Genomic DNA, 15,022 nt, shown 5'->3' with positions numbered 1-15,022 from the left:
TATATAGGTACTTTTATATGAAACTATCTTTTGTGCAGCATAAAATAATAAATATAGAGGTACTTTAAAAATTTGCCTATAAAGGGTTTCAAAATGGTTTAGAAGTGAAAAGTGCCTCAAATTCCTATGTTCTTACAATTAGGCTGTTTCATATTGTCATTCTGGCCTAACCTTCAGTAGTGAAAATAAGCTGGCATCAAAATTGCACCTGTTTTATTCAGTGCACAGATGCATGTAGTGTAGCCGTAGATAAACTTAAGACTGATCTAAGCTGTAGATCAGCTTAAGACTTCTACGTATATATGTAAAAGAAGGAAGAAATAGTGAACTAATCACAGAGTTACCTCACCGTTCATTTAAAAATCACCCCACAGAGTTACCTATCAGTCTGCTAAAGTCATACAGGAAGCTTAGGAATCATCCTGATGTTTGAAGTGAATACTGAGATAACTCTGTGATTAGCTCACTATTCGTTTAATTATATGTTTGAGTGTGGAACTTCAAATTAGTATTTAGTGAAGTGTATTATTCATGGCCAAGCAAGATAAGTAGAGTATTTCTAAATGCAATGAGAAGTTTGTAGGGCAACCATGCTCAGAATTGGAGTTTTTCTTTGAATTATTAAGATTAAATTATAGACGTGATGCTCCTTTATTCCTAAGTTCAGAAAACTTCTCTTGGATAACCACAGTACGATTGTACAAATCAGAAGTTCACACTGACTCTGTACTATAAACTGCAAATCTTATTCAGCTTTTGCCTGTCCTTCTAATGTTCTTTAGGGCCAAAGAAAAAGAAATCAATTTTCTTTTGCATGGTTTGAGGATACTGGTAGTTCAGGATCATATATTGCATTTTGTTGTCTTGTAGTCTTCCATATGTAACAATTCTGCTATCTTTATCTTTCATGGCCTTGATGGCCTTGACAGTTTTGAAGAATACATGCTAGAAATTATGTCTATATATATATATATATTTACACATGTATACATAAATGTATTTTCTAGGTATGTTTGCTGATAGGACCCAGAAGCAGACTTCCCCTGGTGATATATGCATATATAGCTCCCATATTGTCATTTAAAAAATTTTCTACTAAAGGAAATCAGGGCTCTTTGGAGAAATTCTAGTATTGAGGAAGAGTATGTAGAACATGAGCCTAGAATGTTTTGCTGTGCTAGAAAGCAAGGAAGTGCTCAAAGAACGATGGGGGACAAGTTATAAGGAAGTAGGATCCTGCTTTAATGGGGTCTCAGAGACCAAATCTTATTCCCCTCAGGCATCAAAATTAATAATGATAGTAACAGTATACCTGTGTAATAAAGTTAGAATCTATACTGATAAAAATTAATGGATAAGAAGGGAATATTTTTCCTTATAGCTTGGTGCCAACTAATAAATGCAGAAAGAATGACAGAATTAGAAAGTTCTCCTTTTCTTAACCACTTTAGTAATAATTGTTTCAGGCACAATTATAAAAATGCTAAGACTGACTGATCAAAAGTTTGGTGAGAAATAAGATATTTAAATAGTCTCAAGAATCTGCATACAGATACTTAACTAATTATAAAGGTGGAATTAATAACTAATGTAGAGACACTTGGCAGACAGTGCCATACTTCTGCTGTCATGTGCGTCTTGATGTTTGGAAGCTTGTTTTTATTTTTATTTATTTTTTTGAGGTAGTTTTGTTGCCCAGGCTGGAATGCGGTGGTGTGATCTTGGCTCACTGTGCCTTCCACCTCCTGGGTTCAAGTGTTTCTCCTGCCTCAGCCTCCTGAGTAGCTGGGACTACAGGCGCGCACCACCACACCTGGCTAATTTCTGTATTTTTAGTAGAGACGGGGTTTCACCGTGTTGGCCAGGCTGGTCTCGAGTTCCTGACCTCAAGTAATCCACCTGCCTCAGCCTCCCAAAGTGCTGGCATTACAGGCGTGAGCCACTGCGCCCGGCTGGAAGCTTGTTTTTTAAAGCAAGCAGCTTTATTAATCCTTATAATCCTATATTTTAAAGAGATCATTTAAAGTTAAGTCTTTACTTTGAATCTGATGTTGAAAATGTGAATGGTCAAGCAAACACTTTTCTTTTTCTTTAGGTGAGTGCTCCAGTTGTAACATCTACCACTCAGGAAAAGCCGAAGGATAGCGATCAGTTTGAATGGGTGACCATTGAACAGTCAGGGGAGTTAGTTTATGAAGCACCAGAAAGTGTTGCAGCTGAACCTCCACCTATCAAGTCAGCAGTACAGACCATGTCTCCCATACCTGCCCATTCTTTGGCTGCTTTTGGATTATTTCTTCGTCTTCCGGGCTATGCGGAAGTGCTACTGAAAGAGAGAAAACATGCCCAGTGCCTTCTTCGATTGGTATTGGGAGTGACAGATGATGGAGAAGGAAGTAAGTGTTTAGTATTAAATTTATCAACACATATGTGAATAGGTTGTGTAAAGGTATCCAGATCATTGCCTATTATTCATCATTTATTTCCTTCATAGTTAAGCTGTTAGATGATTTGTAAGTGGTAGCTCACTTCCAGTATTAGTTATACATAATAAATCCTAAAGAATCTTCATTTTCATCTCTGTATTCATTCAAAAATTATTTTCCTTGTGCTGACAAAACTGTTGGGCATCACTGGAGGGATGTAAACATGAAGCAGTTATTTAGAGCTACCCCCAAGTAGCTAATGTTCTCCAGTAATAGAAACAAGGGATGTACATAAACATGTATACTTAGCAAGTTATAAAATCCCTTGAGTACTCTTGAGTGCAGTATTATGGAGAAACACACATGTGAGATTATTTGTTTACTACTCAGCAATGTGAATGAAGTGGCATGGTAGTTTTTAGTGGGGCCTTGAAGGACAGATTAGATTTAGGTTGGGATGAGTTATCTCAGAAAATAAATGGAATGAGCAGTGTTTTGAGGTTAAAATGTATGAGAGGGGATAAGTTAGCAGATGAAAATTTGCACAAAAGGGAGCATTGTGAGCATTTTAAAAGCTAATATTGGTAACAGATCATGGAAAAAACGTACTAAAAACTTTAGATTTTATTTTGAATAGCAATAAAGGTTTATTAAAATGTGTTAAGATTAGTGATGTGTTGAATATAGTTTTTTTCAGAAAATGAATCTGATAGCAATACTTAGATTAAAGAGAACAGAATTAGGAAAATGATGCCATAATATGTATTAATGATAACATAGAATAATAAGAGAAAGCTGTGATGATTGTTTCCATTGGGTTGGCATTGTTATTTAATAGAAAAACTGAAGAATTACAGGATAGCCTCACAAGTAGATTTTCATTTGGGTGACGTCTGCATTTTCTTTTTTCTTTCTTTTTTTTTTTTTTTTTGCATTTTCACTTACTATTTATTCTATTAATATTTATTAGAAAATTAATATTCCTTATGTTATTTTAAAATCACATGGTTTTGATTAGGGTCGATTTCTTTCACATGCCATTTAGAAAGAATAAACTGTTAAGTTCTGTACTACAAAGTATATTTAATCTAATAAAACTATATGAATTTATTTGTAGATCTCAAAACTCTGAAGCTATCAAATATTCAAAGTAAATATTTTTTCCTTTATATTTTCCTAACAAAAAAAATCCCTCATAAATGTTGGCATATAAGTGGGCCCATGTAGTTTAAACCTGTGTTATTCAGGTGTCAACTGTATTTATTTTAGTAGGTCAGGAATTTCTAATTACTTGATCTGATTTTTTTTTTAAGTAGATAGAGGGGTAAGAACCATATTTTTTATTGATACATAATAGTTGTACATATTTATGTTATACATATGATATTTTGATACAGACATAGAATGTGTAATAAGAACCATGGTATTTCAACACTGTATTACCACAGAGTGTTAAAGTAGGTGTAACCCTAAACAGAAAAGGAAAAAAAAATGCCTTTCTGTAATTTCACACTATTTTTAGTGCATATACAATGAATTTTTATTAAAAAGGATAGTTATGATATCTCTCTCTCTAATAATTGTCTCGTGTACCATCCATGTAGCATTGCTTTCTTTGCATTTAATACCCCTTCCTGGCTAGAACACAGTAGAACACTGTTGGGAAAAAAATAGTTTTACTTGTTCATTATCTGTTCATGGTTAAAGCTACTCCCAAGAAAAGCAGTTACTTTCTTACTGTTGTAAGATACTACTAATGCTTCTTTTCTGTTGTTCAGGTTTTAGTTTAAATTCTAGTTTGTAATAATTTTGACATAATCTATAGCTATGATCATACATATGTTTCCATTTTTTTGAGGTTTATGTATACCGTGTCTGACAGAGTTTTTCCTGATACTTATTCGTTATTAAATTTTAAGATATTACTGTGGTATTTGGTTTTCTAAATAATTTAGTGATATACTTTTGTATTACAGTGTCATTATTAATTTATGACCCTGTATGTAGCTTCTTATGTGTTTTTAACTGTTTTTAATCTTGAGTCCTCTTCTTTCTTCAATCTAGGTCATATTCTTCAATCTCCATCAGCCAATGTGCTTCCAACCCTTCCTTTCCACGTCCTTCGTAGCTTGTTTAGCACTACACCTTTGACAACTGATGATGGTGTACTTCTAAGGCGGATGGCATTGGAAATTGGAGCCTTACACCTCATTCTTGTCTGTCTCTCTGCTTTGAGCCATCATGCCCCACGAGTTCCAAACTCTAGCGTGAATCAAACTGAGGTAGGTTCACTTTTAATTATTTCAGTTATTAAAAAAACTAGATTTAATTAGGGAGTACAGAATAAAGTTTTTTTCTGAATTAATCTTTCAGAGACTTGGGTGTTCCATTTTCACATCTAAAAGGATATTTAAAACAGAAATTGTAAATTAATTGTTTTCTCTATTAGTTTTCTTCGGTAAACCAAAAAGAAACCTATCTACTTGAAAAGCAGAAAAGATTTAAGTGCTTAATAAGCTTTCCTATTTACCAAGATACACTGAATTTATACTGTGATCCTTCTTCCTTTCCTTTTTGAACTTTTAAGAATAATACTATAGAATGGGGGTTGTGGGTGGGGATCTAGCCAGTGCAGTAAGACAGGAAATTCAAGAAAGAAAGAAAAAAATTCATCATTATTTCAATATGATTTAATTGTATTGTAGAACATACCAGAATAGGCTGGGTGAGGTGGCTCACGCCTGTAATCCCAGCACTTTGGGAGGTTGAGGTGGGTGGATAGCCTGAGGTCAGGAGTTCGAGACTAGCCTGGCTAACATGCTGAAACCCCATCTCTACTAAAAATGCAAAAATTTGCTGGACATGGTGGCGTGTGCCTGTAATCCCAGCTACTTGGGAGGCTGAGGCAAGAGAATCACTTGAACCCAGGAGATGGAAGTTGCAGTGAGCCAAGATTGTGCCATTGCACTCCAGACTGGGCGACAAGAGTGAAACTGTGTCTCAAAAAGAAAAAAAAAATACCAAAATAATTAATGGCATAAGTGAGTTTATTAATAATACAACATGGGGTCAGTATATAAAAATTAGTTAATTTCTACATATTAGCAACAGACATAAAATGAGCTTTATAAAGATATATTTTAGAATAGCACCAAAAATAGAAAATATCTATGAGTAAATCTGAAAAATATGTATAATACCTCTTTATGAAATTTTTGACTGGGCATGGTTGCTCATGTCTGTAATCCCAGCACTTTGGGACGTGGAGGCAGGCAGATCACTTAAGGTCAGGATTTCGACACCACCCTGGCCAGCATAGTGAAACTCTATCTCTATTAAAATTACAAAAATTAACCGGGCCTGGTGGCTCACACCTATATTCCTAGCTACTTGGGAGGCTGAGGCAGGTGAATCTGTCTGTGCTCATGTATATCTTCAGTGGGTTAAATATGATAGTGCAATAATATTATTTCTTCCCAGATCAATCCTTAAGTTTGATACAATTCCAGGTTCATTTTGGAGGAAGTTTACAAGCCAATTATAAAATGTATATAAACATGCAAAGGGTCAGGAATAGCTGAGATACCCTTTTGCTATATTTATCCTAAAAAGATCTGCTCATATCTGTATTCTTTTCACTGTTTTCTCAATTCAGTTTTGAGTCATTGACTTTTTAGGCTCTAGGGTGGTTTATCCCTTCTTTTCTTGATAAATGTTTGAAAATTTGTATTTATTTATGTGTTTATTGATTCATTCATTCTTAAATATAAGCAGTTTCTCTCCATTTACCCCTTCCCCCAGCCCCTGGCAATTACCAATCTGCATTCTGTCTCCATGCATTTACCTATTTTGGATATTGCATATAAATTGAATCATGTAATGTGTTGTTCCTTGCGTCTGTCTTCTTTTATTTAGTATAATGTTTTCTAGGTTTATTCGTGTAGCATATATCAGTGCTTCATTTCTTCTTATGGCTCTATAAATATCCTGTTTGTTGATCCATTCATCTGTTGGTTGGCATCTAGGCTATTTTCATCTTTTGTTTTAAATGGTGCTGCTGTAAACGTGTGTGTCTATTTCAGTACCAGTTTTTATCTGTTTTAATACTAGAAGTAGAATTGCTGGGTCATACAGAAAATCTGTGTTCAATTTTTTTGAGCAGCCACCAAACTGTTTTCCATAGTAGCTTCATCATTTTACTTTCCCAGTGATAAATATTTTTGAAGATAAGCAAAAACAAATTGTGATGGATTTTCATTTTTTGTTATTTTAAGCCACAGGTGTCAAGCTCTCATAACCCTACATCAACAGAAGAACAACAGTTATATTGGGCCAAAGGGACTGGCTTTGGAACAGGCTCTACAGCTTCTGGGTGGGATGTGGAACAAGCCTTAACTAAGCAAAGGCTGGAAGAGGAACATGTTACCTGCCTTCTGCAGGTATATTTGTAAACTTGATACTGTTCATGATAATGGTTTTTTTTTGTATTTATTATTTTAAAATATTGATAACTAATCCACCTTTCCTCAGCCATGTTTATGCCCACTTGTGGTCCTTCTTCCCAGTGCATTCTAAGATACCACTGGATAAAGATTGTTCTTGCTTACTTGTGACTCTGTATTTCTTCCCTCTCAACTAGCTTCTTCACTGAGAGGAAAGTGGCAGGGATGAAATTATCCAGTAGCTGGAAGATGCATCTTCCTACAGGCATTTTCTTGTTTAATGTGTTTTATCTGGACCTTTTTTTTTTTTAAGTGTTATTTATTTATACGCATTTTGGTTGCTTACTTTTTTTTTTTTTTTGAGACGGAGTTCACTCTGTGGCCCAGGCTGGAGTACAATGGCGTGATCTCAGCTCACTGCAACCTTCGCCTCCCAGGTTCACGGTTGCTTACATTTTTTAAAATAACTTTTCAGCCGGGCGCAGTGGCTCATGCCTGTAATCCCAGCACTTTGAGAGGCTGAGGTGGGTGGATCACCTGAGGTCAGGAGTTTGAGACCAGCCTGGCAAACATGGTGAAACCCTGCCTTTACTAATAAATAGAAAGATTAGCTGGGCTTGGTGGCACATGCCTGTAATCCCAGCTACTCAGGAGGCTGAGGCAGGAGAATCACTTAAACCCAGGAGGCAGAGGTCACAGCGAGCCAAGATTGCACCATTGCACTCCAGCCTGGGCGATAAGAGTGAAACTCCGTCTCAAAAAAATGAATAGATAAATAAATAACTTTTCTAGATTCAGGCAGGTTGGACAAGAATAGAAAGTCTTTATACCACAGAAATGTATAGGGGAAATAATGAAAAGGTTAGCTTTGCTTCCTGCATCAGCTAATTGAAGTTGGTCAATGCTTTGAATGTGTCTTCTGCAACTCTAGAATGCTCCTTCTAGTATAAAGTTCTAAGATTTTGTTACCCTCAAACTGTGAATTGAGTCTATTCAATAAAATATGTAAATAATACAGAGTTGCTACTACATTTTTTATGTTCGTAGTTGTATTGCTTTTATATGTCTAGTCATATGTAGTGTACCATCCTTTGTAAGCAACACTCTCAGACAAAACAGATCCTTCTCTTTTGAAAATTTAAACAAATAATTATTTTAAAACATAGTATAAGATACTGATTAAGTAGAAAATATGTACTCTTAGTATTCAGATTGAATTTCTAACCTACAATAAAAACTTTTGAAGTATGTGAAACTGAAATCCAAATTAATTTCAACAATTTTTAGGTTCTTGCCAGTTACATAAATCCCGTCAGTAGTGCGGTAAATGGAGAAGCTCAGTCATCTCATGAGACTAGAGGGCAGAACAGTAATGCCCTTCCGTCTGTACTTCTCGAGCTTCTCAGTCAGTCCTGCCTCATCCCAGCCATGTCGTCTTATCTACGAAATGATTCAGGTAAATAATCCCTGTAAATGTCTATGTGGATGAATAATTTTGTTTGCTTATTTTATCATTGTCTAATAGTAAGTTTCAGTTGAAATAGTTGATGGATTTATTTCCTAAAAAGTATTCTGGAAATATTTAGTTGGTTTTTAGTGCCCTTAATTTGATACTTTGTCATCACTTACCATAGAACACAGAATAATAAAAGTTTCACTATTCCTTTGTCTTTATCTGTGAAAGGTGAAAGTACACTTTTTTTCCTTTTAATCATCTGTAACTGAAAATGATAGGACAAAGGCTCACAACTTCATGACATCATTCTGATCTGAATATGGTCAAACTTCTATGGATTTTAAATATTTTTGTCAAACACTATTGCAGACAACAGTTATTTTTGAAGAAAGGCAGATACATAAATCAAGTCCATAGGTACTTGATAAGATGATGATTAATTTCTTAAAATTCAATAATAAAAGTACTGTAGCTACTTGTTTTGCCAGTATACAACTGATTATTGATTGAATAATATAGTTTATTATTTCCTTTGTTATGGAATTATCTAAGAAATGTGTTCTTTTCCTAAGAATAGAAAGTTACATGTTCAGAAATGTATAGATATTTCCAAGAGAAACAAGCAGTTAACATCTATTTCTTTCAGCCAAAACCTTTATTATTTATTGTTTCAACTCTGTTTTACTCATATTCTTATCTCTGTCTTTATCTTCTTATGAAAATTAACATGTATATTTCATTAATTTATTAAGGAAGAATAGATAAGGGAAACAATGGAAATGAATCTTGGTAGTCTATTTTGTGGTTGGTAGCAGCTAAGTGACACAGTTGGATGTCTGGTAAAAATATTAGTATTTGAAGGGATTATTGCCCGTATTCCCCAGTATCAGGAAGATTGTTGTCCTTTAAAAATACGCTATTTCCCAGTCTGTCTCAGACTCCTTCATGAAAGTATTAGATTGATTTTTTTGTTTGTTTAGATTGACCTGTTTGATACATCAGACTGGTCTTTTTTAAAAAGTAGATGTCAAATGCATAATTTTTTTTTATTAAAATGTTTGAGACTATAAATTTTAATTTTAGATGATATAGAACAATTGAATAGGGTGCGATAGGTTTCTTTTTATCTCACTTCTCTATTATTAAAGTATTATTTTCTTAATCCTTATACTGTGAAGATATGACCTACCAAAAATTTAAATTTCCGTTTTGGTCTGAAATTGACTCTCTTATAACACTGAGCTTTTATCTTTATGGTTCATTGTCAAAAAGGAAATCCAGGATTATTTACATAATATTTACAGTAATTGCTGTTCGTGTAAGTGCACTTCCTGGGAAGGTGTGTATGTTAAACTGATTTTTGGTAAATGTATGGAATTGCAGAGAGTTAGATATTATATCTTGGAACTGTTTTAGAAATTTAATGTGACAGATCGAAGTTTGACCTTTATTTTATGATTTATTATTTTCCTGGAAAAAAGAAACTTCTTTCATCAGGCTTTAGATGTTCTTGAATTTGGTAACTTGTCCAGTGGTTAATTCTAATTGATATATTTGGATGTGGTAACAAAGACTTATTTTGAGATAATACCTTATATTAAGATAAAATGATGTAATTTATAGTCAGTAGGTTAAATGGTAGCATGCCTCCTAAATGATATAAATATGGATTGTTTTCAGGAAAACACAGCTTAATATAAGTATATAAGTACATATATAATTAAGTAAACAAATATAAATATATAATTAGTTATCAGTTTTGGTTAGAATAGTAATAATTTTTTAAGTGGCTACTATTTATTTATTTGAGACAGGGTTTCCCTCTGTCACCCATGCTGGAATGCAGTGGCACGATCTTGGCTTACTGCAACCTCCACCTCTCAGGTTCAAGCAATTCTCCTGCCTCAGCCTCCTCAGTAGGTGGGATTACAGACATACAGCAGCATGCCCGGCTAATTTTTGTATTTTTGGTAGAGATGGGGTTTCACCATGTTAGCCAGGCTGGTCTCAAATCCTGGCCCCATGTGATCTGCCCACCTTGGCCTCCAAAAGTGCTGGAATTAGAGACCTGAGCCAACACACCCTGCCTTAAGTGGCATTTAAAAACCTGAACAAATTATCTAGCCAGAGTCTTCCTTAGACTTAGTAAAATTTCTATTTTGGAAAATTAGTCTAAAGTTTATTTTCCAATTTTTTCATTTGCGTATATAGTATTATTTTCGGCAATGTGGGAGTTGAGGTATGTGATAGGATCCACTCCACCATTTTTTACTACATTTTGTTGTCATGTCCTTTTCTTCTGTAATCTGGAAGAGTTCCTAGCCTATCTTTATCTTTCATAATACTGATATTTTTACAGAATATAACCATTTATTTTATAGAATATTCTACAGATTGGTTTGTAAGTGTGAGAGTAGTCCTCATAATTTTGCCTGAGACATTGTATTCAAGGGATGATTTGCTTATATTGCTAGCAGATGATATAAAAAAACGCAGGCCTAACGTAATAGCCTTTTCTGAGAACTTTAGTAAAATAATGCACATTTTCTTTCTATAACATGTTTTTAAATGATTGGTGAGCAAGACAAGAAAATATAGGAACACACTAGTTTATGCCTTCCTTTCAGTGCAGAGATCGGTCTGCCATTAATTTTAAATGTCAATTGTGGTTTCTTATTACTGTCCCACACCCTTTTTGCCCTTATTTTTTGGCTACAGGTATATGTTAGATACTTTGTAATCTTTAAACTTGAATGTTTAATGACTGTTAAAGATTGAGATGAATACCAGATTCTGCTCCTCATTTTAATAAAACCTTTAAGTTCTCATATTAATGAGTTTACTATGTAGCGGGTTAGCTAAGTCTGTTTTATTTAAATAGAAGTTTAAAAACTGGCCTGAAGATATTAAATGATAATACTAAGCTGACCATAAGGATCAACAATAATTGCACATATAATTGATCTTCAGTTTTAGTTCTGAACGTCTTTGCATCAAAGGTAAAAAGAGAATATTGTTAGTTGTAAAATTATTACCAGAATAGAGGGAGCATACAAGCTCCTTAGAGGAAAGGACAACCTTTTTTCCATTACTAACTTGTCGCAATTCTGTAACTGAGACACCGATCCTATTCTCCAGAGGTAGGCAGTGATTATATTTAGTGATTTAATCATTAAGTATATTATATTTAGTCATTAAATAATTGCCTAAGAACTTTTTACTTGCATAATAATGGCTATGCCGTTATTTAAACAATTTACTTTCAGATTGTTACTTTAATTTGTAAAATTTAAAATTATTAGATGCTATTGGGAACATGTATCCAGAGCTTTATACATTTAATATTCTTAAGATAAATTCCTGGCCAGGCACGGTGGCTCACACCTGTAATCCCAGCACTTTGGGAGGCCGAGGCAGGTGGATCACCTGAGGTTGGGAATTCGAGACCAGCCTGACCAACGTGGAGAAACCCCATCTCTACTAAAAAAACAAAAAACAAAAAACAAAATTAGCCAGGTGTGGTGGCGCATGCCTGTAATCCCAGCTACTTGGGAGGCTGAGGCAGGAGAATTGCTTGAACCCAGGAGGCGGAGGTTGCGGTGAGCTGAGATGGCACCACTGCACTCCAGCCTGGGCGACAAGAGTGAAACTCTGTCTCAGAAAAAAAAAAAAAGAAAAGAAAAGAAAAGAAAAAAAGATAAATTCCTGATATTTCATCTTTTTGAATTCACTGTTTCTAGCATAAGATTTTTGTGACTTAACAGTAGTTTTCCTACTATTTTGACCTCTTTTTGTAGATCTTAAAATGGGTGGAGAGGAAAATTTAGATACGTAAATGAATGGAGACTTATTTTTTTATTTTATTTTTGAGACGGAGTCTCATTCTGTCGCCCAGGCTGGTGTGCAGTGATATGATCTTGGCTCACAGCAACCTCTGCCTCTCGGGTTCAAGCAGTTCTCATGCCTTAGCCACCCGAGTAGCTGGGACTACAGGCACCCGCCACCCACCCTGCTAATTTTTTTTTGTATTTTTAGTAAAGACAGGGTTTCACCACGTTGGCCAGGCCGGTCTCGAACTCCTGACCTCAAGCGATCCAGTCACCTTGGCCTCCCAAAGTGCTGGGATTACAGACAGGCGTGAGCCACCACCCAGCCTGTAAATGAATGGAGACTTTAAAAAAAAGCGTTTGGTGGCATTACAGCAGAAACATAAATCTTAATATTTAGGCTAAATTAATCAGATTTATCAAAGGTTAACATTATGGTTCCAGTTACTCAAAATAGTAATTTTGATGCTTTAATAACTTGTTTCTTATTGCTTACTAAAATAAAGACATCTGTTAGTGTTCTAGATAGGAAAATATATTATTTGTTCATTTTAATTTCTTAACATTTTCACTTCCACTCTTCATAACAAATGGTATTCTGAAAGTTGCGTTTTGTAGGCCAGAATCATTTTTTCTCTAGCCCCTGTATAGTATGGGGTTACCCCACTGGCCACTAGATGGAGATCCTGTTTCATTTTAAGAAGTATTTGGTAATATTCAGATGTTAATGTTAACAGGCAGAATGTTACTTTAGAGACCCTCACCTATTTTAGAAAATAGTATGTTCCTTTTTTGAGAAAAGAGCATGTTAAGTCTCAGCACACATTAAAATATTTGCCATTAACTTAGTGGGGTATGCTACAAATTCTTATTGAAATAAATCTTTACCTTTTTAATAGTGGTCTTATTATATGGGAATGAATATTCTTTCAGATTATCAAGGGAAATTGCTGTTATCCGGGTTAATCTGACAATTCACAGATTAGAAAAGAACAAATGAAATCTAGAGAAATGTATTCAGTTGCTCAAGTTTAACTGGTTAGTAACATGGTGATTATTAAACTCACTTATTTTCAAGTTGAAAAGCAAGATATAAATGGATTTTGTCATTATGAAAAATAAAAATGAGTAAGTGATGTGTTAGAGTGAGGTAGACATGAGAGAGCAGGCACAGGACTTCATTGGGAAAATTATAAAGTATCTACTGATTTGGCTGGTTATCTTAGTTAAATGATGGTATATACTGGGATTAAAATTTTTAATTTCCCTAATATTGGTTTGACAGTTTTATAACAAACTATAATGTGTCAAAACCCGTTACTGCATTTTGATATACCATCTGATTTTTCTCACAGTGTATTTTGTGTGTTTAAAGCTCTTTTTTTTTTTACTTTATGTTACTTTTGGATATGTTTCTTTAAGAATAGGTATTTAATTTCATAAGTATACTGTTTGAGAATAAGGTTAATTTTGTTGTCATGACAAATGTCTTAATTTAAATATGACCATATTTATTAAATTCAAATTACTTAGTAGTTACATCAAAGTAAATGTGCAGTTGGAAACCTAGCCATCTTGCTAGGTCTCAGGGCTCTCCAAATTAAAAAGGACATAGAAATTGTATTAGTGCTCTTACAGGAAAAGATAAGGTTTGATACCAATAGAAAATACATAATTTTTATTATTTATAAAAATACTTTATTTTGTTGATATACACTGCCTGAGAAATAATGAAAAATTGTCGAGCTGTCTTAACATGATACTTAACTGTATATCCTTATTTATAGTTTTCATGGTAATAGTTCATTTGAAACTGTCAAATTATGCCATTTCTTTGTACTGTTTTAATAAAGAGGCTGGGAGCTGTGGTGGTGGTTCATGCATGTAATCCCATTGGGAGGCCAAGATGAGAGGATTGCTTATGCTCACGAGTTTGAGATCAGTCTTGGCAACACAGTGAGACTTCATCTCTATTAAAAAATAAAATAGGCCGGGTGAAGTGGCTCACGCCTATAATCCCAGCACTTTGAGAGGCCGATGCGGGCAGATGATGAGGTTGGGACATCGAGACCAGCCTGACCAACACCGTGAAACCCCGTCTCTACTAAAAATACAAAAATAGCCGGGTGTGGTGGCGCATGCCTGTAATCCCAGCTACTCAGGAGGCTGAGGCAGGAGAATCGCTTGAAACCCCAGAGGCCGAGGTTGCAGTGAGCCACTACACTCCAGCCTGGGCGACAGAGCAAGACTCCATCTCAAAAAAATAAAAAAATAAAAATAAAATAATCTATCAGATTATTCCACTAATTAGAGTAGCAGGCCAGGTGTGGTGGCTCACATCTGCAATCCCAGCACTTTGGGAGGCTGAAGTGTGAGGATCACCAGCCTGGGCAACTTAGACCCTGTCTCTACAAAAGAACAAAAAATCAACACTCGCCTGTAGTGCCAACTACTCGGGAAGTGGGATCCCAGGAGGGCGAGGCTGCAGTGAGCCGTGATCACACCACTACACTCCAGCCTGGGTGTCAGAGTAGACCCTATCTCAAAAAAAAAAAAAAAAAAAAAAAAAAAGGTAGAGTAACCTGCCACTTTATTTTTAGCCCAAAGTATATTTTAATAGTATTTTAATATGGCTGTAGTTTTTGTGACAATTAGCTGAGCAGTACCAATAAAATTTAAAACACTTGCCCATGTTTAATGTATTTATTTCTATATATGGTCACTAGCAAGGCATGTTGATAGCGACTCAGAGTATCTATAACGTATGTGCTTATCAACAAATGTTAATTCCTTTTATTTAGAGTTTTCATTTTTGTCAAGGGCATCCAATGTGGAAATGACTTTGGTATAGAATATATCACTCTATGTGTT

The 15,022-nt window shown here is 34.9% G+C and overlaps 1 protein-coding gene across 27 annotated transcripts in view; it reads left to right on the top strand.

The window, feature by feature from the left end:
- The window catches only part of BIRC6 (baculoviral IAP repeat containing 6), a 259,698-nt gene that overhangs the window by 182,178 nt on the left and 62,498 nt on the right, over positions 1-15,022 (top strand). For all 27 annotated transcript variants that reach the window (XR_008676790.2, XM_055377695.2, XM_019021217.4 and 24 more), the window contains 4 exons: positions 2,096-2,396; positions 4,491-4,708; positions 6,701-6,865; positions 8,156-8,324. Coding sequence is in view for 26 of the 27 variants with exons in the window: in XM_055377695.2 (XP_055233670.2) it covers positions 2,096-2,396; positions 4,491-4,708; positions 6,701-6,865; positions 8,156-8,324 (853 nt within the window). In the remaining variant the exon portion in view is untranslated. The remainder of the gene's footprint in view (positions 1-2,095; positions 2,397-4,490; positions 4,709-6,700; positions 6,866-8,155; positions 8,325-15,022) is intronic.

Source organism: Gorilla gorilla, chromosome 12 (assembly GCF_029281585.2).
Source record: "Gorilla gorilla gorilla isolate KB3781 chromosome 12, NHGRI_mGorGor1-v2.1_pri, whole genome shotgun sequence".
In the NCBI taxonomy this organism is placed as follows: domain Eukaryota; kingdom Metazoa; phylum Chordata; class Mammalia; order Primates; family Hominidae; genus Gorilla; species Gorilla gorilla.
The sequence above is the reverse complement of the archived record's forward strand: the minus strand, read 5'-3'. Positions and strand labels throughout refer to the sequence as shown.